We start from the raw sequence: 21,832 nt of genomic DNA, 5'->3' as shown, positions 1-21,832 counted from the left end.
AACAAATACATTTAAAAAGCTTTTTTTTTTTGTTCAAGGACCAAGGTGGGGGGTGAATTCATTATTTGAGTGGGTTCATTACGCGAGCAAATACGGTAAGTTAGTCCACTAAATTATGAGACAAACACTGTAAAAAAATTGGGTCTCAATAGATCTGAAATTGGGAGACATAAATATAGTTTGTAATGTCATAGATTTCATTAGATTGAGGCTTAACTGTCATGCCGGAGGTGTTCAGTCACACACAATCCAAGCTAAGCCTCACCGTGACATATCATGTACTGAACAACTTTAAGAAGAGAACAAAGGTTACAATTTTATTTCATGATTTGTATACAGGTTCGGTATGCAACATGAAGAGCAAGACGCAAATCTACGTATGTACAAGAGCTTGACAAGGCTCCCAACTAGTTACTCTGGCTACTTCGCACCTGGTGATCCTACTCTTTCATATGCTGAATAGATGAGGCCACTCATAGCGATAAATCAATTGCCTTGTGATAGCTACCAAAAAAAAAAAAAAAACAATCAAGAAATTAAAAAAAGGTTAAAACACACGCCAATAGGACATATTGAGCAGATTGGAGTAATTAAAAGTGGCTAGAATTAATTAAATATAAAAATCATGATGTCCTCTCCATTTGATTTCTTACAATGTAACTCACTGGGAACCAGTTCACTATTTTTCGAAACACAGTTTGCTAAACAGGCAGATTCATTAGGCTGCCAGTAAAATAAGCAAAACTTCGAGATGATTAAAATATATATAAATATATGTAAATATATATATATATATATATATATATATATATATATATATATATATATATTCTTGCGGAAATGACGAGGTTTCTATACAGAGTGAGGCATTACTGGATTACACTTGATATAGCCCTCTCAATTATTCTTAAAACATCTACAATTTTCTCACTGTTATAGCAGGAGGCACAGGGTTGTTCCTTGCTCTTCATGTGTACATTAATGGTACGACTTGACCAAAGCATGGTGGTTCAGCAAGTTGCATTCTTTGTGCATTCCTTCTCTTTGACATAGTAATAGTAGCTAATAGCGACCAGAGCAAATCAGGTACTTTGACACATGTTGCAGGTAATCAGCAGGTTAGGGGCACATATCTTGCAAGAAAGCACTGTCCACCAACGTGACGATGTTTTTGGGCCACAACTACATATCACAGACGAATGACCGCTAAGAAGCACGAAAGAGATGGTTTACACCAGTGCTTGGCGCACTTACAGAATCGTAGGTCAGTTCCTTCTCCGAGTCAGACTCCGTGTCGGAGACAGAGATGAGTGAGACAAAGCGCTTGCGTTCCACATTGAACTCTAGGTACGGCGGCGAGATGCCACACAGGTAGTCCCCAAAGAACTGGATTCGGTTGATTCGGAGGCAGTTGCGAGCTCGCTCCTGCAAAAGTAGGACACAAAACTTAGAAGATATGGCATGGAAGACGGCAAAGCAGCCACTACACTACGAGACCCTGAATTTTTCATTTTGAAAACAATCTACCAGCAATAGCCTTTTGGTACACCATGGTAAAGGAAAGATGAGTACAGTTGAATCCCTTTATAAGAGGCATGCTTCAGGCAGCCATTCCTACCTATTATAAGCACGGTACCTTGTAAGCATCTTATTATCGACCCGTATTTTACTATAGGCACACTAGTGTCTCTTATGCCTATTATAAGCACAGTACCTTGTAAGCATCTTATTATTTTACTATAGGCCCACTAGTGTCCCTTATACCAATTTGTCTCTTATACAGCGAAACCCTCTTAATACGTACATGCCGGAGACGGCGGCATAACTACGCACTCCGCATTAACCACCAGCTACAAGTTTTCATCTCCTGACATGAGCCATCGCCGCCAACAAAGGAAGAAACTCAGTGCCACGGGAAATATTGCTTAAAGTGCCCACCGCAACACCGTTTCTCTCTTTTTGCCAAAGTGCAGAAAAGCTGCTGACTCTCACACAACCGCCCGTTAGCATGCAGTGGCGATGTCGGTGAGCTTTTCGAAACTACTGAGGAATTCAGGATATGCAGCATGGTACAGAGACAGAACAGACACAATCGGCTGTCCGTGATACAGTTGCTGTGCGGTCTGCTTCTACGCGAAAAATGATACAGTTTTCATTTCTTAAACGCGGTACGGTCACAGAGAGTCAAATCGTGTTCTGCATGGCTAATTGCGTGCACGGCTTTGTTCACTCGGTACACACCGTGACTGCCGATGCGGCAAGTACCCTGCTGGGTTAATGCGGCGACGAAGAGCTTTCCGCATCCAATGCAGAGGCTGTGCTACCTCTGCAATGCTCTAGCAGTCCTTGCAACGTTTGGGCTGTTGCTGTATAAAATTGTGCAGCATGATTACAACAGAGCAATGCTTGCTGTACGGACGCGTGTTGGCATAATACAGCATAACACAGCAATGTTTCTCTATGCCCGCGACCTGTAGCCCTAAAGTTCGCGTCAGCGAGCTGCTTGTGTTTCTGTAAAATGGTGTGCGCTGAACAAGGTCCCGCACAATGAAGCAGCAGCGATCGGCTGCCCAGCGCGTTCAGGTAGTCGCCTACTAAAAGCGTGCAATAGGCCTAAAGTGACGCTACGCCACACGCGTGCCCAAGCAGATAACCGGTGATGCTTACTGTGATAAGGCTTTTCGTCGGCGATTAGTCACACCAGCGAGCTTGTCGGTGGTCACCACCACTTTAGTTTTTTCCCCAGATGGTTACTCGCAATATGTCATCACCGCAATCGCGCGAGAGTTGGAATAACTTATCGGCTAATCTCCGCACTTATCAACATGACGAAAAGCCGTTCACAGCACATTGCGGCATCTGCAAGTTCAGCGGTGCAGTGAAATTTTGTGGCGCAAAAAGTTATCTTGGTATGCAGTTAGTATGCACTAACAGGTAGGCATAAGCTGAACACTACGGCTTAAGTCGGGGACTGCATTAGTCTTTATGAGACTCGGTCGGGGACACGTCGCAACTACCCTTAAAGCGGGTACACATTAACGAGTTTTGACTGTATCAGTGTATCACTGCATCAAAGGGGTTGGACTGTGAGAGGGAACAAGAATAGCAGGAGCGCCAGCTTACGAAAACCTTTATTGAAGAAAACAATAATATGCATTTCGAGCAACATCACCTGAAGGCACAAATCTCTACTTTAAGCAAGTTTTTCGGCATTAAAGACTGCTCGAAAGTAGCGCTATTTCTGACCTCATTTTTTTTTTCTCATGCTCTTGTGCTAATTATCGTCCTTTTATTACAGCCACACAGAAAGCACAGAAAATAATATGAAGAGGGGGGGGGTGGTAGTGGTCTTAGTTTAATACTGTTCCAGTACAATATCACCGAATTCTGACTTGTCCTTTATCAGTTCAAAGCTGTTGCTCATAACTCACCTCTAAAGATGACAGATGAGAAATCTACAGATGTTTTAAAGTCACGAGATATGAAATGCCCTGAACACTGCGGCCATTTGCCGGATACACAGATGATACTTCGCTGTGCTGCCAACTTTCTCCTGCCGGGACCTCACTACTGCAGAGATCTGGCTGTAGCAACTTATTCCACAACGAGAAGCCTGACAATGTGCTTTTGCACGGTGTTGGGATTATCTTGGGTGACAAAACGATGAAACTTACCCGATCGCACGGCATCTGGACATAGAAAGCTTCCTGGGGAGCTCCCAGCAGGGGAACAAAGCTGGCCAAGGTGGTATCCTCAGGTAATGTCACCAGCTCACGATCTACGAAGCAGAGAAGAGGCAAAAGGTTCTAGGCTCCCTTCCAGAGCAGCAGCGGAAGTGAAAAATAAATTGTGTTGTGCCACTTGACGGCCCATGTAAGCAATTTATCACGGTCCAATCCTAAGCTACACAAAACTATTTTCTCAAATTATCAGCCTGGCATTTCTAGACATTTCAAGCCTCTAGACTATTGCTGCTGTGCAAATAGGTTAGTGAAAACAAGTCTCAAATATTTACAGTCGTACAGTTGTGGACAACTGAAATGCGAACAAGTTAGGGCTAGCCGAGAGGCATTCCCTTGTTCTTGTTTCCGACAGTACGTATAACGTCAATGTGCACGGTTAACTTAATAAAACTTTCTGAAAGAGCGGACCGATACACAGCCACATATGATAAGCCAGAGATATATTCTCACCTTCTGCGGGCTCCTTGAAAAACTTGACGTCACCAAAGTTCAACTTTCGCAGGACTGTCAGCAGGTCTGCTAGCATTGTCCAAACACTGCCTTTCACACTAACATCACGAAGAAAAAATGAAGAGAAAAAACGCCATTGCATTCAACTGCCAAAATAAACACACAGCAATAGTACCTACAAGAAGTTTCTCCTGTCAATAAATGTGAAGGAGATCCAGACAAAATCATGAAACATGCTGGTAACAAAGAACCACGTAGGCTCTTGCTAAATTTTCACTAATAAAGCTTTAATGATCGATACGAGTGCACAAAAATAAGCCATTTGTTGGAAGTATAGCCCTGTCTTCGTGTTCTTCTAGTGTCCTATAACCTTGTGCTACTATTTTATTCAACTTTGGCATACCAATAAGCCCGCCTCGCAACTTTAATCATTATAGAAAAGTTCAACTGTATTTACATATGAAAAAAAAAATTAGGCCAGATAGCCACCGTCCTGCACTAATAGCGGCCATTCTGCCAGAGTGACGCCCCTCTGAAACCTCACAAAATGCGCATCAAGAAGGCAGCTTTCAAAGAAGTCCAAGATGGCAGCGATCACCCAGCTGCTGCACATGTGACGTCAGCAAGAAGTAGTCAAATCTCGATAATTCGAACTCGGAGGGGCTCGAAAGTTTGTTCGGATTAAAAGAAGTTCGAATTGATGAAAGCTTAATACATGGAGGGATCTCCATGCAGTGGCACATGTGCATTGAGGCAATACACGAGGGGGAAGTTTCAGAAGACTTACATTTATTCACAAATCACAGGACATGTAATTAATTGAAGTAGGTAATCCGTTATGCGCGTCTGCACGTTTGCCTTGCGGCGAGTCAATATCACACGCAGCTTGCAAAGCATTTCTCCTTCGGCTTTAGCATTCTCCTGGCAAGAAAAGTTGCGCGCCGAAATGTCCAGCGCCGACACTCTCTAACGACGATGACAACAACGACTGCGTAGCGGCCAGCACATGACGAGAAAGGAGGTGGTGATGGTAGTGGTTAGAAGAGGAAGAAGGCACCTACCGTAAATGCTCTAATCTAACGCGCACCTTTTTTACGGTTAAGCGAGTTCATAAATCGCATGCGCGTTAGAAACGAGTACGAAAAAAAAAAAAATGAATGCGGTCATTCTATTGCCAGCGGCATTTTCAAAATGGCCGCCCCCTACGTGTGTCGGCATGGCACGTCGGCCATTTCTGCCTATGTGTTTTGCATGTGGTGCACTTCGTACGTGTGCTGAGGAGTTCGTCATCTCGTAGTGCAGTTGCATCGACGGCATGGAAGGGCCGACTCCAAAAACTCGAGTGCACCACGATGCCACTTTTAAAAGAAAAGTCATCGCGTGTGCAGAAACGGACGGAAATCGGGCCGCATCGCGGTCATTCGGAGTTACTGAAACGTGCGTGCAGGACTGGCGAAACAAAAGCAGAAGATTGTCGACAGCAAAGCTTCATGCAAAGGCTTTAAGGGACCACAGCAGGGTCGGTTTTCGCAAATTGAAGAGCTGCTCGGCGAGTATGTGCTCTAGCAGCGAGCGGCACAGCGGCCCATGACGACAGAACTGCTCCAAGTGCGGGCTATGCAGTTAGCCTTAGAAAAAGGGCTAATGCGGAGCCAGTTTAAAGCGAGCAGGTGCTGGCTAACTAACTTTATGAAGAGGAAAGGCTTTTCCCTCCGAAAGTGAACGGGCATATGCAAAAAGTTTTGCGGAGGAGTACGATGGAAAAATTCACAGTTTTCAGAGGTTCGTCCTAAACTTGCGGCACAACAGCGGCTACCTGCTTGGGCAAATCGGGAATGCCGATCAGACGCTTTACTTCGACATGCCTGGCACCACAACCGTCGAGAAGAAAGGGGCGAAGCAAGTTCGCGTGCTGACATCGGTCCACGGTAAAACTACAGTGATGGCAATGCTCTGTTACACGTCAGATGGGCACAAGCTTCCCCCGTACCTTTTATTTAAATGGAAGACGCTCCCGAAAGGAGTTAATTTTTCGAGTGGTGTGATCGTGCGGGCCAGCCAGAAAAATGAGTGCGCGCTGCAATCGATGTCTCACCTTTTTTTTTTCCGTCGTGAAAATCGGGTGCGCGTTACAATCGAGGGCGCGGTAGAATCGAGTAAGTGCAGTAATTTCTGCAGCCCGGTTGGGAGCACGGCGCAGTGCCTTAGAAAGGAGGAGAGTCTCCACGCGAAAAAAAGCAAATTGACATCAGCAAGAAAACCAACACTCCACGACAGCTTTTTTTTTCCTCTCTATCTTCACGCGCGGCGTTGGAAGGAGAAGCGTCTTCACGTGGCAGGGACGGAAAAGGGAGAAGCGTGACATGGGCACGCCGCAGATCGTCATTTGAGAGAGAGTAAACATTCCACCGCAGCCTTTTCTTTCCTTCGCGTGCAGCGTTGAGGTGTCCCAGGTGCCGCCGCAGGATTGGGCGGGGTGCTGAGAGCATTTTCGGAGTGCGGTACGTTCGAATTAACCATCGCAAGTGCTTGTGCGTTCAAATTACTGGGCATTTTCGCTCATTGGAATACACATAGCTTTGATGGGACCTCATCATGAGTTCAAATTAACTGGAAGTTCGAATTAATGAGATTCGATTGTATGAACAAGTGTTGCCTGTTGAATGCATTTTGTGGCACTTCTGGTGCCTTAAAAAAAGTTTTATCACATTCCAAGGGCCAAATTGCTAACAGTAATCTTTCAGGGGCAGGTGCTTAGGAGGTACACACATGCATAAAATGCGCTTTCCTCAAAATAGATTTTCTGGACATTTTTTGGTATTCTAGTCCCCCTCTTAATATTCATTGTGTTGCAACTCGCTAGTTTCTCGGTCACCTCAGCTGAGAGAGCGAGACAGCGGTGGCCTGGTGTTCGAATCCCAAACCAGGACAAATTCTTAATCAACATAAAAGCGGTTTCTTTCTCGTTCATAACTCGTTTCGAACTCGTTGATAAGAGACATGCACAAGGAAGCAATTTTTATAATGTATCGCTTACAAGCAAGGTACCAGGTATACATTTTCTTATGAACTCTCAGCATACTGGTGTCTCTCATATCCAATCGTCTGTTACATCAGTGTCTTATTTAAAGGCGTTAAGACTGTATTTACTATTTACTTCAGAGCTTTGTTGGTGTGGACGAGCGTATGAGACTTCAGCCCCCTTGCTGGCTTTCACGAAATCGATTTGACATGGACAGAGCATGCAAGCAATGGCAGCAGCCGGGAGCACGCACCTGGTGTTGTAGTCACAGGGTGTAGGAGGGGGAATCCAGAGCCGCTTCTGGCAGGACATCCAGTCAGTCCACAGTTTCAGGGTGGGCAGCAGCTCGGCGAGCTCGTCCGAAAGGGACAGGCGAGACGGGGAGGAGGATCCGCCAGGTGAGGATGAGGTCGAGGATGAAGGGGAGGGCACGCTCTGCTGCAGCAACTGCATGGCTCGTTCCAAAACAATGGCCACATGGGCGAGTGCCACCTGCAGGCTCTGCTCCTGGAGCAGTGACCGGCAGTCTGGCTCCATGTTGCGGTCTGAAGCACACAGAAAGGAAAATAAGTTCGGTGCAGTGGATTGACCAAGTGGAACGACTGGTGGTCACATGCAATGACGAAAAAAAAAAAAAAAATCAATGAGCGATTGTACGGCGACAGCTCTGAGGGAAGATGAAATCGACGGCTTCGCTAATAGGAAGAAAAGAATCACAACAGCCATAAAAAACGCTGCACAGAGCTGAGGAACACACTAAACACATTGATCTGTACATTTTTGCAGATTTGCACCGGGGAACGAGACCGAAGGCCAGGTGGCAATGAGGCCAGCACAACAGGTATGTGGGAAAATTACTTTTGGAGCATCCAAAAGTAAGCATGAAAATGAAAAATCCGGCAACAAACAGAACACGCATGCACTCTGCACCATCACTTTACACAACAAGTAGAGCTGAAGAACATACATCGAGTGTGGCTGGAGCCGCAAATGCATTGAGTGTTTCCGAGAATGTCAGAATCAACACGTGCTCCGAATTGGCACTATCGAGTGTGACACCGAATGTTTCCGAGATCCCCGGACTCGGCACTTCCGATGCTTTACGCCGAAGAATAAATTATAAACGACATCAAAAGAAGATGGAGACAAGGCGAAAGAAGAAAACAGTTAGTCAAGGCAATTCTAGCTATCTTGCTGGAGCTTTCTAAAGAAAATGCAAGTGCTGAACTTTCTAGGCCCGTTTTCTCAGAATGGATATTTTTTTTGCTAGTTGTGGTGCCGAGAAAAACTAAAACTCAAAGAACATTATTCAGATTTTTGTACCGTTTTTTCATTCTGATTTTGAATGGCTTTGCTGGGCTGGAACAAGCTTACTTCCTTTTTTATGTAAATTGGTGTAACGTAATAAACATTTAAGTTTTGATTAATCTGGTAATTACTATATACATCAAGTTCAAACCTGTTGAAAATTTTTTGGGAGTGAAAATAAAAATAAAAAGGCTTTGTAGCACCCTGGGATATCTATGAAAGAATGACCACAATGAATTTCAGCTTTCCACCATGTTCCGACATTTCTCACGACTTTTCCTCAGGCACCCACGTGAACAGCCCAGTAGAACCCAGTTAAACCTCAATAACTCTGGAACTACAGGACACAACTTTATGAAACATTGTGGTTGCTCTAGCTTTAGTGTAGGGAACATACCCTGAAATTTTCATCCAGATATCTTAAAAAATAAGAGTTCGGTTTCCAGGGTAGCCTACCCACCTTAACTCCAAGCACAGAGCCACGGAGAGACAAAACACCCACAGCAATATCGCTCTCCAAAAAAGTTCTGCAGATAAGCTAGGCAACCAGGGCTGTTTCCTATAAAACGTGACACACTAGGCTCAGGGACAATACTGCTTTCTACCGGGAGGCAAGCGAGATTCAGCAGTAGCTTTGAAACTAAACAATAGCAGCTTTGTCTGTGGGAAGAGACGGGTCTTACTAAATTAAAAAGACAGCCTTTTCAGCAAGTGAGTCCGCGTGCAGGATATCAAGGTATTCGACCATGAAACTCGCCTTTTAAGCATGTGTTCGCTACGGTGAACATGTTGATTGCAAGGAGCTGCAGGTGCCGGCTATTGGTGACAGCAGCCGGAGTCCTTTGGAGTAGGCACCGAAACTCCATCAGCATCCGGCGAGCCGTCTCGGAGAATGTTTCCATACTGCATGTAGAGAGACACCAAAAGATTGTAAAAGAAGGCTACCCAGCGAAAAAGTTTACGCATAACTCGCACTTTCTTGCACACCACGGATGTAGCAGCAAGGCCACCAATTCGTCGAAAGCAGCATGGTCAAGCCGTTTAAAAGCGACATTTTATTTTGAAACAACAAACGAAACAAAGTTTTGTCATTGCACAAGTATTTCTATGCCCCAAGAAGGGATTTTTTCACACATGTGGTTAAAGTTCTACATCAGTACAACACTAATATAATTTAGCAGCACATTGCTATGAGAATACCAGGAATCTGGCAATTTACCGCATAAACGCGTGTAAGGGCCGCACTTTCTTTTTCAGGAAATGAGGGCCAATTTTCAGGGTGCGGCCCATAGATGGAACTTTTTTTTTTTGGTGAACTAAAAACAACGTACCAGTTAGTGAACAAGAGCGTTTATTGCAGTATGCCGCGTGTGCGCTTAATCGTCGTCACTCGTCGAGTCCTCTAACTCGGAGTCCGAGATGGTGTGTTGTGGAGCACCATCATTCCACAAACAGTCATCTTTAGTGCCATCCAGGCTGTTGGATATCCCAGTGACATTAAAACTTCGGGACACAATGTCCGTCGACACTGAGCTCCACGCCGACAATACCCAACCGAGAACAGTAGCAAGCGGTGCCCTCTCCAGCCGTCCGGTCGGCGTCAGCTCATGGTTGCCGGTTGCCATCCATTCCGTGTAGAGCCTTCGGAATTCAACTTTGAACGGTCGATTCACGCTCACATCCGATGGTTGCAACATTCCTGTGAGGCCACCCGGAATCACGGCCATGTCTGTGCCGACATGGCGCAGCTGCTCCTTCACCTTATTGGTAAGGTGGCCGCGGAAACTATCCAACACTAAAAGTGAATGTTCGGCCAACAAAGCTCCCTGTCTGTTCTGCCAAAAACTTTTCACCGAGGCAAGCACCAAATAATCGTTCATCCATCCCTTCTCTTGGGCTCTAACTATGATGCCCTTGGGGAAAACTTCGTTGGGAATTCTTTTCCTTTTCAAAACAACGTACGGGGGTAGCTTCCGCCCGTCTGCGGTCACACAAAGCATCACGGTGCAGCGTTGGCGCTCGGCGCCGGTGGTCCGCACGGCGACACTCTTCTTGCCTTTTACTTCGACTGTGTAGTTCTCGGAAGAGTCAAACCACACAGAAGTTTGATCAGCATTCACTATTTGCGACAACAGATAATTGTGCTGATGGCGCAGGCCGATGACATGCATGTGAAAACTAAGCACCTTGTTGGTATAGTCTTCTGGCAGCCCCTGGCACAGCGTGGTCCTTCGCCGAAAAGAGAACCTCTTCCTTTTCAGAAACCTTCGCACCCTACCAGCACTAGCCTTGAAATCCCCGGCCAATATATTTTGCGCACGTGCCAAGGCTAGTGCCTCCATGCGCAGCATGTCCGTAGTGAGCGCAAAACCATCGTTCCGCACCTCAGTCACATAGCGGAGCAGCTCCTCTTCCAAATCACAATACTTGCACCGTTTTCCTCGGAAAGCGCGCTTTTTGATGTTGGTGTTCTGCAAGGCTTTCTTCCGAGCGCACCAACGTCGAATTTTCTGCCGGCGGCCCATTTTCCGTGCCCGAGAGCAAACTCGATTACATTCAACTTAGAGCCAGCTGTATAGCTATTCAGCTGCTTGCCCATTGTGCCAAAACGTAAACGTACCGCAGAAAACTAGCTAGAGTCTCAGAGTTATTCAACAGTGCGCAAAACTCGAGCACACGGCGGGCTGAACAGCACAATGACCCAACAACGCACAAATAACAAAGTTGGTGATGCTAATGTCGATATGGATAGCGCGCTTGTATAGAAGTGTCAGAAGTTAAAGATAAAATCCCGCTTTAACCTTTAGTTGGTGGGTGTATAAACACTACTGAAAAAACTTGAAATTTTTAGCCAACTTCATGAACATATTACCATGAAGAAAACCAACAAATTATTCTAATGACGTATTATGTAGCGATGATGATAATTGCATTCTCTAACGCTATCTACTGACAACGCCTAGTAGCTCACAATCGCGCGCGCATTTTGAATAGGTAGGGGTCAAGGAAAGTGCGGATGCGGCCCTTACGCGCAACTTTTTTTTTAATATGTGCTTCTTAAAGACGGGATGCGGCCCTTACACGCGTGTATACGGTAGATCACTTGCATGGCATACATCTCATTAATAAAAGTTCTGTGCAAAAAAAGTTAATTTGTTCTGTTCTCATTTGTGTATTACAGTGGACTCCTTTTAAGGGGGGACGCGGCCCTTGCAAACCGAAAAATCGCGAAAAAGTCGGTTTTTGAAAAACCACATTTTTGGGTTGTATGTCTCATAAACTACCTATTCTGTAATTATCAGCACCTAATTCAACCGCAAAGTGCAAAAAAAATACTATTTTCGAGGCCGCCGTGGCGTGGAAAACAGGCGCAAATCCCGAAATCAAACCAAACTTCGCGCGCGCGCCATTCCCGGACCATGCGGTCGTCCCGCGCCATCTTGGTGTTGTTTTGACCGTGAATTCTTTCTCTCTCGTTCGCCGCCTTGCAAAATGGCGTCGGCAGCACGGTTGAGACGCTGCTGGCGTTTTCCCGCGATGCGATGCGGAGCGCTGATTGGCTAGAGCAGCGCATTCATATCTCGCGGGAGAAAGCGTGCCTGCCATTGGCTGGGGGGCGGTCGCTCCTCTCGATGGCGCGTCCAGCGCGCTCGCTTCGTTGTTGCTTTCTGCTCCGTCCGCCTCGACAGACGTCTGCTTACGAGCCGCTCTTTTTCTTTTTGCACTAGTTCTGTGCCTTTCGTCTTTGTTGTTGCGGGCGATGCCGGCAACGAAGCCGAAGTCAGTGCGGAAGTCCGGTGCGCGGAGGCGCGCTATGCGGCTTGTACGATTATCGAAATTCCGCTATTCTGCTGCGGGTGCCGACTGCGTAGACGCTTGCAGCGACGGAACTGTGTTGTTGGCTGTCGCCAGTCGAGAATCCGACACATCGAGTGTGGCTGGAGCCGCAAATGCACCGAGTGTTTCCGAGATCGCCGGGCTCGACACGTGCTCCGAATCGATGCCATCCAGTGTGACACCGAGTGCTTCTGATATCGCCGGACCCAGCACTTCGTCTGAATCGGTGCCATCGAGCGTGACACCGAGTGCTTCTGATATCGCCGGACCCAGCACTTCGTCTGAATCGGTGCCGCCGTCGAGCGTGAGTGGACCGTCGCTTCATCTGCGGACGCGTTTCCTAACGAAGGAAGAAATCGATGCGAATGCGAAACGTCGTGATGCCGTTCGCGCTGAACTCGAGTCTACGCCGGCGACGCAGAAGAAATTTCAACTGATGCAGCCGGCTCTTGCACCTGCAGTGACAAGTGAGGGCGAACATTTTTCGCTCGTTCAAATGAACATCTTTAACGTCGTGCTCAGCCGCACAGTGTGCAAAGAATGTTTGAAAGGTGCTATGACTGTCCGAGACAGCACCAAGCTTGGACTTGCAACAAAACTTGAAGTCGTGTGCGCCTCTTGTGGCACCGTCGATAAATTATGGACATCACCCCGCAAAAAGGACACGCAGGCCTTCGATGTAAATGTCCGCGCCATAATGGCTATAAAGCAAATAGGCAAGGGGCAAACAGCTCTTAATGACTTTTGGGCTGCCATGAACGTCTCTTACAGAGGTCTTCACCACAAGACGTTTCAAAAGCACTTGAAAGAGACGTTCAGAAAGCCAGAGGCCACCGCTTTGGAGAAGTTTTATGCTGATTCTGCCACAGCAGTGATCAAAACATATAAAGAAATGGACCCCAGCTTCTGCAAGGACATCACTGTAGTGTACGATGGCACATGGCATAAGCGGGGTCACACATCACACATCGGAGTGGGATCGGTAATTGACTTCTTTACAGGTGTCATCTTGGATGCTGTAGTTCTTTCAAACCACTGCCTTGGATGCCAAACAGGGCCCAAACCTGGAGATGCAGCATACGAAAGCTGGCAGAAGCACCACATTTGCCAGAAAAACACAGACGCAAAATCGGGAAGCATGGAAGTGGAGGCAGGCTTGACTCTCTTTGGGCGGTCTGTATCCAAGCATGGCCTGCGGTACACCACTCTTGTGTCCGACGGAGACAGCCGTACCTTCGCTGCCCTCACAGAAGAGAATGTGTATGGGCTAGTGCCAATTGTAAAAGAAGAATGTCTGAACCATGTTCAGAAAAGGATTGGAAGTGCTCTTCGAAACATTGTGCAGAAAAGTGATAAGCCACTGAGTGGGAAGGGGAAGCTGACTAAAGCCCTCATTGAAAAGCTGACAGGATATTATGGTTGGGCCCTGAGAAACAATTCAACTGACCTAACAGCCATGCAGCGTGCAGTGATGGCAACGTATCACCACGTCACATCGACTGACCAGGACCCTCACCATGAACTTTGCCCAGAGGGGGCTCAATCGTGGTGCCGCCATAGAGATGCAGAGGCAAAGCGTGAGCCGCAGCCAAAACATAAACACAGCCTACCGGACTATGTCGCTGCAGCTATGCTGCCCATCTACGAAAGACTGTCACAAAAGTCGCTTCTTCAGCGCTGCCTGGGAGCGAAGACGCGAAATGCATCAGAATCCTTCCACTCCATTCTGTGGTCTCTGATGCCGAAGGAACAACATTCATCCTTGATCGCGGTAGAAACAGCACTGCATGAAGCAGTGCTGCGCTACAATGCCGGCTGCTGCAAAGCAACCCAAGTGATATCGGACTCCATTGGACTTCAACCAGGTCATCTGGCCATCCAGCGAGCTCGTGAAAAAGACACTTTACGCCTAAAAAAGAATTCTAAAAGACACCAAGAGAAGATGGAGGCCAGGCAAAAGAAGAAAAGAATGCGCCAGGACACTTCTAGCTACTGTGCTGGAGCATTTTGAAGAAAACACATGTTTTGAACTTTCTCGGCCTGTTTTCTCAGAACGGATTTTTTTGCTAGTTGTGGTGCTGAGGAAAGCAAGAACTCGAAAACCATTCATCAGATTTGTGTGCCGTTTTTTTTATTCTGTTCCTGAATGACCTTGCAAGGGCGTAACAAGCTCCTTTTTTTGAAAATTGGTGCTGTTAATTTATAATAAACAATTAATTTTTGATGAATCTGGTCAGTACTGGTTACATCAAATTCAAAGTTGCTTGAAAATTTCTGGGGGGCGAAATTAAAAAAAACGGCTTTGTAGCGCCCTGGGATAGCTATCAAGGAATGACCACAATGAATTTCAGCTTTCTACTATGTCCTGGGATTTCTCACGACTCTTCCTCAGGCACCCATGTGAAGCACCCAGTTAAACCTCATTAACTCTGGAACTAAGAAACACAGCTTCGTGAAACTTAGCAGTTGTGCTAGTTTTATTGTAGTGAACAACCCCTGAAAGTTTCATCCAGATATCTTAAAAAATAAAAAAGTTCGGTCTCCAGGGTAGCCTCCCCCCTTAATTGAAACTCGAAGGGGATCCATAAAACTGTTTCATTTATCAGAAGTTTCATTTAAGGAAAGTACACTTATTTAGTGAACCAAGACATTTATTCAAATTGCACAAACCTCACCTTGCTCATGAGGATGAGTAGAAAAAAAAAAGGAGTGAGAGTGGTTTGTTTGGCAAGCTTGAGTTGTTTTTTTCACAAGGTACGCACCCATGCCTGACAAAGTAGCTAGAAATTCTGGACAAGTCTAATGATCAAAATAGTGCTACAAAAGTTCAACAGCCTCTTTAGCTGATTGGCCTGGTGGCACCACTGCACTGGCAGTATAGTCATTACATTCATTGCTGGAAGGTTGATCCTAATCTTGCACTTTGGCAATCATTTCCTCAACAGTCTCTTCACGACAGGTACGAACATTTTTATCTCAACTGATTCGTAGTCTTGCAGCGTGAAAGGGGCAGAGGGCACGACTTGACTGAATATTGTCTCAATGTCGGCATCAGCAGGGCTTTCTCCTTCATCAGGTACTGCTTTCTTGCACTTGAAAGTCAGCACGGTGAAAACATTTGTGTATTGTCGTTGCCTTTACTTGCTCCCAAGCACAAACCAAAATGTGCATGGCTGCCAATAAATTTATGCTCTAGCATTTCCTGCTGCCTGCTTTAAGCAGCATTTGATGAAGCAATTGTCTGCGGTAATGAACTTTAATGTTCTGAATAACCCCTTGATCCATCGGCTGGATCACTGTCGTTGCATTGGCTGGCAAGAACTCCAGAGTGATGGCTTGGAGCCCTTGAACCTGATTGATTGATTTGTGGGGTTTAACGTCCCAAAACCACCATTTGATTATGAGAGACGCCGTAATGGAGGGCTCCGAAAATTTTGACCACCTGGGGTTCTTGAACGTGCACCCAAATCTGAGTACACGGGCCTACAACATTTCCGCCTCCACCGGAAATGCAGCGGCCGCAGCCGGGAATCGAACCCGCGACCTGCGGGTCAGCAGCCGAGTACTTTAGCCACTAGACCACCGCGGCGGGGCTGGAGTCCTTGAACCTGACTGGGCAATTATCCACGATGAAGACAACCTTCCTGCCTTGCCTCGTAAATCTTGCGTCTTCCTCCCGAAGCCAGTTTTCAAAAGTGGCCATGGTCATCCATGCTCTTCTGTTCCCATGGTACACAACGGGCAGTTGTCGAACGCCTTTGAAACAATGTGGATCCCTTGATTTTCCTAATCCGCTCTATCTGGCAGAGCCATGTGTGAACTGCAAGGTAGGAAGAAGTTCGACAGGACTGCGAAATTCAAACTAAGTCCAGTGTCATGCCTTTTTGGGGCCATGTTTGTGCCACATACCGTCGTACATAATGGCGATGTCGTCCCTGCTAAGTTCCCTCACTGCGAGCTCTTTAGACCTCACAAGATTGGCGCTGACGTCATTCATTGCCGCATCATGAACTTTCCGGCTGACGGGTGTGAATGACTTTTGATGCATTGGCCTTTGCAAGCCAACAACAGCCGTAACTCGCACCAGCTGTTCGTAGCCTGTTCCTACAGAGTGTACCGCACAACAGCTTTCACTTGCGAGCAATCGCTTTTTTCATTCATAACGGAGATAATTACATGAGAAAAGCATTGCTCAGCTGCGCTTCTCGACAAAACATGGACCCCGCAAATAGGCTTCACAGCACATACTGGCGCGCAGTGGCCAATGGAGGTCCCCGATCCGTACCACGTGATACGCCATTGGCGGCGCTCGAAAAACGTGCAGGAGCGTGCCCTTTTTTAATTATTTTTTGCGCTGCATCAGCAAGGGAAACTGTTTTTATTTGAAAAGTCAGGCTCGACTCTTTGGCTCATGCGATCTACAATGGCGAGCGGCGACGCATTATCGGCGGCAAGGTGCTTGAAGACTGCACACTTTGGACCTTTTAACAGGCACCCTGCGCTCTTTAGATGCAATTTTAAAGCGTTTCCAGTTAAGTCTCGACCTGTATTTTTTTCCTTAACAGTAGAGTTACTAATCTCATCAAAACAGACAAAAATAAAAAGCCAGTAATTTTGAAAAAAACTTTTCGACCCGCATCTCCCCTTAAAGTAGCACTAAAATCGAATTTCAAGAACGAGATGTGCCCATCATTCGATCACTTTGTATGCATAGGTCTTCTTGGCCAAACTTGAACGGCCTCCATCGCATGAAAGTTATTTCAATTCGATGTCAAACAGCGTAGAAAAGCTAAGGAGAAAAAACGAAAAATAGACTGCCCTGCGACATAGGCACTAGTGCTACGTGTTCGGTGTGATACATTCCACAAATACCATCCTGAGTGACGATGTCCTAGTAGCGATGACATGTACGATCCGACTGTTCTTATCGTGGTGCGGACTGGCACCCAAGTGCAGAAACGCACTCGCTTGTCGCGTGTGATCTTCGTCGCACTGGTTGGAATGATTTCGTGAAATTATCAAAATAAAAACCTTCTTTAAAAAAAAAAAAAAAAAACGGCGAAAGAAAAGAGCATGATTAAACGTGTGCTTGTCGATCAGCATGTCGGGGAATCGTTGCGGGTGGCAGGTGCGTTGCAGTCGTCTAGTTCGAAGCACGGAAAAAGCGCAATGAGGGTGTCATTTCATATCACGTATGTGTTGCACATCAACACAACCACAAGCTATCAAAAGTGGAGCAGCGTATAGTAGATATCATCGCTAACAAGTAACACGCAGGTATCGTTGAATTTTAGTTCATCTGTAGACTTTGCGTCCCCATAAATGTGGTAATACTGTGTTAACCACGAGAGGCTGGATAGGTGGGGCCATCTGGCGGTGCAAAAAAGAACCTTGCAAACAGGAAACATATTCTATTTCTTTGCTGATGCTCACTCACGATAGCTATATTGCAATGACCCCTCTGCGTATACCTGAATGCTTTACACGCCAAAACACACCAATATAGCTGAGACACACGAGCGAACGTGACTGAAGCGTGCATCCCCGGGCACCTCTGCAGTGCTGCTTGGAACGGCGTCCATTTCAGAATCATTGTTCTTAAAAAGGTCGATCGAAGCAAAAATAATTCGTGACGTCGCGAATTGCAGAGATTCCAAGCTCTGGACTATCGTATTGAACCCGAGTCGACACTTTGTACGGCGACGACAGCAATGCAGGTGACAAGGCACGACTGAATGTGTCCGCCTAGCAGATGAAATGTTTGCGAAAAGCTGAGCCTGGCGTCACTCTTTTCTGTGGAGAAAATGTCAGCTGTGGCGTGATCTCGTGGTGACCGCAAGGTAGCGCCACTGCTGGTGCTCCCAGCGCTAAAAATGGCGGGATTGCTAGCCGTTTTGAATAGTGTGAGATACCAGTGATATAAATCAATAAAAGTGATAGCTATTCAGCCCTCAGTTGCGCTTTACATCGCGAATCGCTGCTACGGGGCTATAGCTACTCGCTCACGCAAAAATCTTGGCATGACTAAATCTGATGTCAGTGCTCCTTTAAGCCGCCCCTGTTGCCAATCGGTGCAAATGTCCCTGTTTACTGCGCCACTCTCACTTGAGATTGCTTTGAAGACTAGGCCATGGCGTGTTTTGAAGCGACTGAGCCATCCGTTGCTTAGGACAAAGTTCTGAACACCCACTTGCATGGCGATCTCTCGACCTTTCTGCTTGAGAATAGATCCGCTTACGGGCAAATTGGAACTCCGTGCATGCTTGAACCACAGAAAAAGAATCTTTTCTAGTAGTTCATAAGACGTCGTCCGCATCTGTTTAGATGTAAAGGTCGCATTCTTAACAGTGCCTTCAATCTTTTCTCTATCTTTTCAGATCCGCGACAGCGTCAATTTTCAGGATGTATTTTTTCGCCACCTACATCTTGGGCAGGCGGCTTCGACCGAGCTCCTGAAGAATTTGCAGCTTTTTTCCAAACGAAAGTGCATGGTGCGGCCGCTTCCTTTCCATAGGGCTGAAATAACACCGTGATTCACCGCACTTAGCCGCACTAATAGGCCTAACGCACAATTGACTCGTCGACTCGGCTCTTAGAGCCCCAAGCGAGAATGGCTACTGGATTGGCTTGTCTCGATCTCAAGATGTTGCCATAGTTGTGAGACCACCTTTGGCTTGAGCGAGTCTATGCCGTGTTTAGAGTTTGTGTTGTTTTGACCGTAGGTGACCAATAGGCACTGTTTCGATTAACCGATGAATTTTACTGCACAACACATAAAAATCCAGCCATATGAGCCCGTTTAGTTCCATTAATGAGGCATTTTCGTCTAAGCGAGTTTCGTTCATTGGGAGTCCACTGTACACCAAATATTAGTATCAGCATTTCCTTTAGAAAAACCGATTTCGTGCAACCTACAAAAAACAACCATTTTCCCAGTAGTAGGAAAAAGTTCATTGGAACTACTACTTCTGTTATGCAGAAGACTCTCTGTAAACAAAAACAGTACCTTAAACTGAACTGCTGCTTAAACAGAACAACTGCCTCTAATATGATTGAATTAGTACTTCAATACTACCACACCCCTGTTCATCTCCCATTACACAGAACTAACTTTTGTGAAATGAAACACATTTTCTCGGTCCCACCAAGTTTTCTTTAATGTGCCCCTGATAATGCAGTACGATCTCGCCGATACAAATCTCAAAGAGAAGTGCGAATAGTTGTATCACCCGCAATTTTCATAACCAAAAACTTTGCGAAATTCGCAGTTTGCACTTACCCAACCTTGGTGAAGAGCTTGCCGTGGACATGCAGGAAGCTTAAGACGTACCGTTTGTTGAGCTGCAAAAGCATAAAAGTGTAACAATAAGAGCGTTCACAATTTACTCAGTGTAAGCTTTTAATTAAATACGTATAGCATAAAGAATAAGAGAGGAACCCCCCCCCAGAATGAAAACTCATTGACACCTGGTGCCCTCTCTCGGACTACAACAACAGGATGTCCCCTGTATTTATTTGAACAACACCACAAGCACTGTAAAGTGGATGGCACTCTACGCCTAGACTAACCATCCTACCAGCTTGTCCCACAACATATGTGAGCCTTCAGGGTGCGAAAGACATGTAACCTGACTAGGAATAGCAAGTATACATACACACTGTTAGGATCAGCGCTTGAGCCAAGCATAAATGGGTGTTCGGGGTTCTGTGAACTAGTTGCCGAAAGGAAGTGGGCCTGCTGACAGCCGTCCAAATACGAGTATTGTCCTCCCGACCTGGGAGCGAGGGGCATGTAGTTGCGACGCCGCGCCACAAAGTGTACAACGACGACCGAAATTGTTTTGGTCGAGACAGCCTCCTGGAAGAGATGACGGCGACAGCATGAATGACCTTCAGCTCTGCAGATTGAGCGTGGTGAGCGGGGTTCCTTTGATGCTTCAGGCAGTGCGAGCGTGTGTGGCCCAGCACCAAGTGGCATCATCATTCCGAGGAAGAGACAACCTGGCGCCAGAGGGGAAGTTTGGTTGCTACGGCCCTGTCAAGGACGTTGCCCAGGTCGTGTGTGGCCGGTACGGTCGGGAGTGATGTGTGTGTGGTGGTAGGACAGAGAATTTTAAACCCATTCCCCCCATCTAAGGGTGAGGGAGAAAAAGACTTGATAACCAGCAGCAGTGTCCTCCTGAGAGAGTCTTCGATGAGATCGTCATGATGTGGATCGACATCATCATCCAGATGTTCGTCTTGTGGCGAGAAATGCTCCCTTGTACCGTATTTACTTGCGTAATGATCGCGATCGCATAATGATGGCACCCCTAAATTTTGTCGTCTTTATTCGACTTTCTTTTTCCCCGTGTAATTATCGCACCCTGAACTTGCCGCATCGACATGTCATGTTCCAAGTCAAGCTGAACGTGCCCATCATTATTTCTGTGATCTGAAAGCGGGCATCACTATGCTAATGCCGTAAATTTACTGATTTAAATGAAAGCACTCCTTATTTAGATAGAAGAAACTGTTTTGACGAGCGTGAAGTACTCACAATCTCCATAACTGAAGCAAAAAAGAAAAAAAAATGCGGTGGCTTCGCTCCGTCAGCCGCCATGTTTGTTTTGACATCCCGCACTGTTAAGAGCGGCGGCCACCTGTTGGTCAACGTGTGTTCATTCCGCAGCAATGTTTTTTTTTTCCAAACCACTTTTTTTTTTGTGCTTTGTGATCGTCTGTTGAAGCGACGTTTCACCATAGGGCGGTATGCGAGCTTTACTGCCGCGTTCAAGCTGAAGGCGCTTGACTACGCGCTAGAGCACGACAACCGCGCTGCCGGCAGACATTTTGGCGTCCACGAAAAATGGATCCGATATTGGAAAATACAGCACGACATGCTCATGGCTACTAACAGCACACGACAGGCTTTCCGCGGACCCAAATCTGGCAAGTTCCCTGACATTGAAAAGGCACTCCTCGAATACGTGAAGGACATGCGCGAGGACGGTTATGCAGAGCCATTAGACATTAGTTTCTCGGAGGCTGGAAATAGCCACAAAGGACTTCCGGGCCAGTTCCAGCTGGACGACATGCTTCATTTGGCGAAATGGACTGTCGCTGGCATTGCAAACGCGCTCGACGGAACAGAAGATGACCCTCTGTGGGACAGTGAAGACACTGCCGGTTCCGACGGGTAATCGTTCGGCGACGACACTGACGCCAGTAACGTTGGGGGTCAGAGAGGTAAAAAACAAAAGGGCAGTGTGCCATGCATGTAGCTCCTGCGTAATGCGTGCATTTTATTACAAAGGTAAGCCCTAATTTTTGGTTATGTTCATGATAGCTACCGTAAGAATTGTGATCAGCGACTTTTTTGCATTTTCAGTGCTCAGAATATTTTTTCACGGAAAATTTACCCCGTGTAATGATCGCACCCTGAAGTTGGAGTCAATATTTTTGAAAAAAAAAAAAAAAGTACGATCATTAT

General features: G+C 46.4%; 1 protein-coding gene across 2 annotated transcripts in view; it reads right to left on the bottom strand.

The window, feature by feature from the left end:
- LOC119174512 (telomerase-binding protein EST1A-like) overlaps window positions 1-21,832 on the bottom strand; it is an 89,490-nt gene that overhangs the window by 48,191 nt on the left and 19,467 nt on the right. For both annotated transcript variants that reach the window (XM_037425454.2, XM_075889561.1), the window contains exons 9-14: window positions 19,640-19,701; window positions 9,281-9,426; window positions 7,469-7,760; window positions 4,194-4,291; window positions 3,675-3,778; window positions 1,255-1,425 (exon numbers count right to left, since the gene is read on the bottom strand). In XM_037425454.2, coding sequence (XP_037281351.2) covers window positions 1,255-1,425; window positions 3,675-3,778; window positions 4,194-4,291; window positions 7,469-7,760; window positions 9,281-9,426; window positions 19,640-19,701 — 873 coding nt within the window. The remainder of the gene's footprint in view (window positions 1-1,254; window positions 1,426-3,674; window positions 3,779-4,193; window positions 4,292-7,468; window positions 7,761-9,280; window positions 9,427-19,639; window positions 19,702-21,832) is intronic.

This window comes from Rhipicephalus microplus, chromosome 3 (genome assembly GCF_043290135.1).
Source record: "Rhipicephalus microplus isolate Deutch F79 chromosome 3, USDA_Rmic, whole genome shotgun sequence".
NCBI lineage: Eukaryota > Metazoa > Arthropoda > Arachnida > Ixodida > Ixodidae > Rhipicephalus > Rhipicephalus microplus.
The sequence above is the reverse complement of the archived record's forward strand: the minus strand, read 5'-3'. Positions and strand labels throughout refer to the sequence as shown.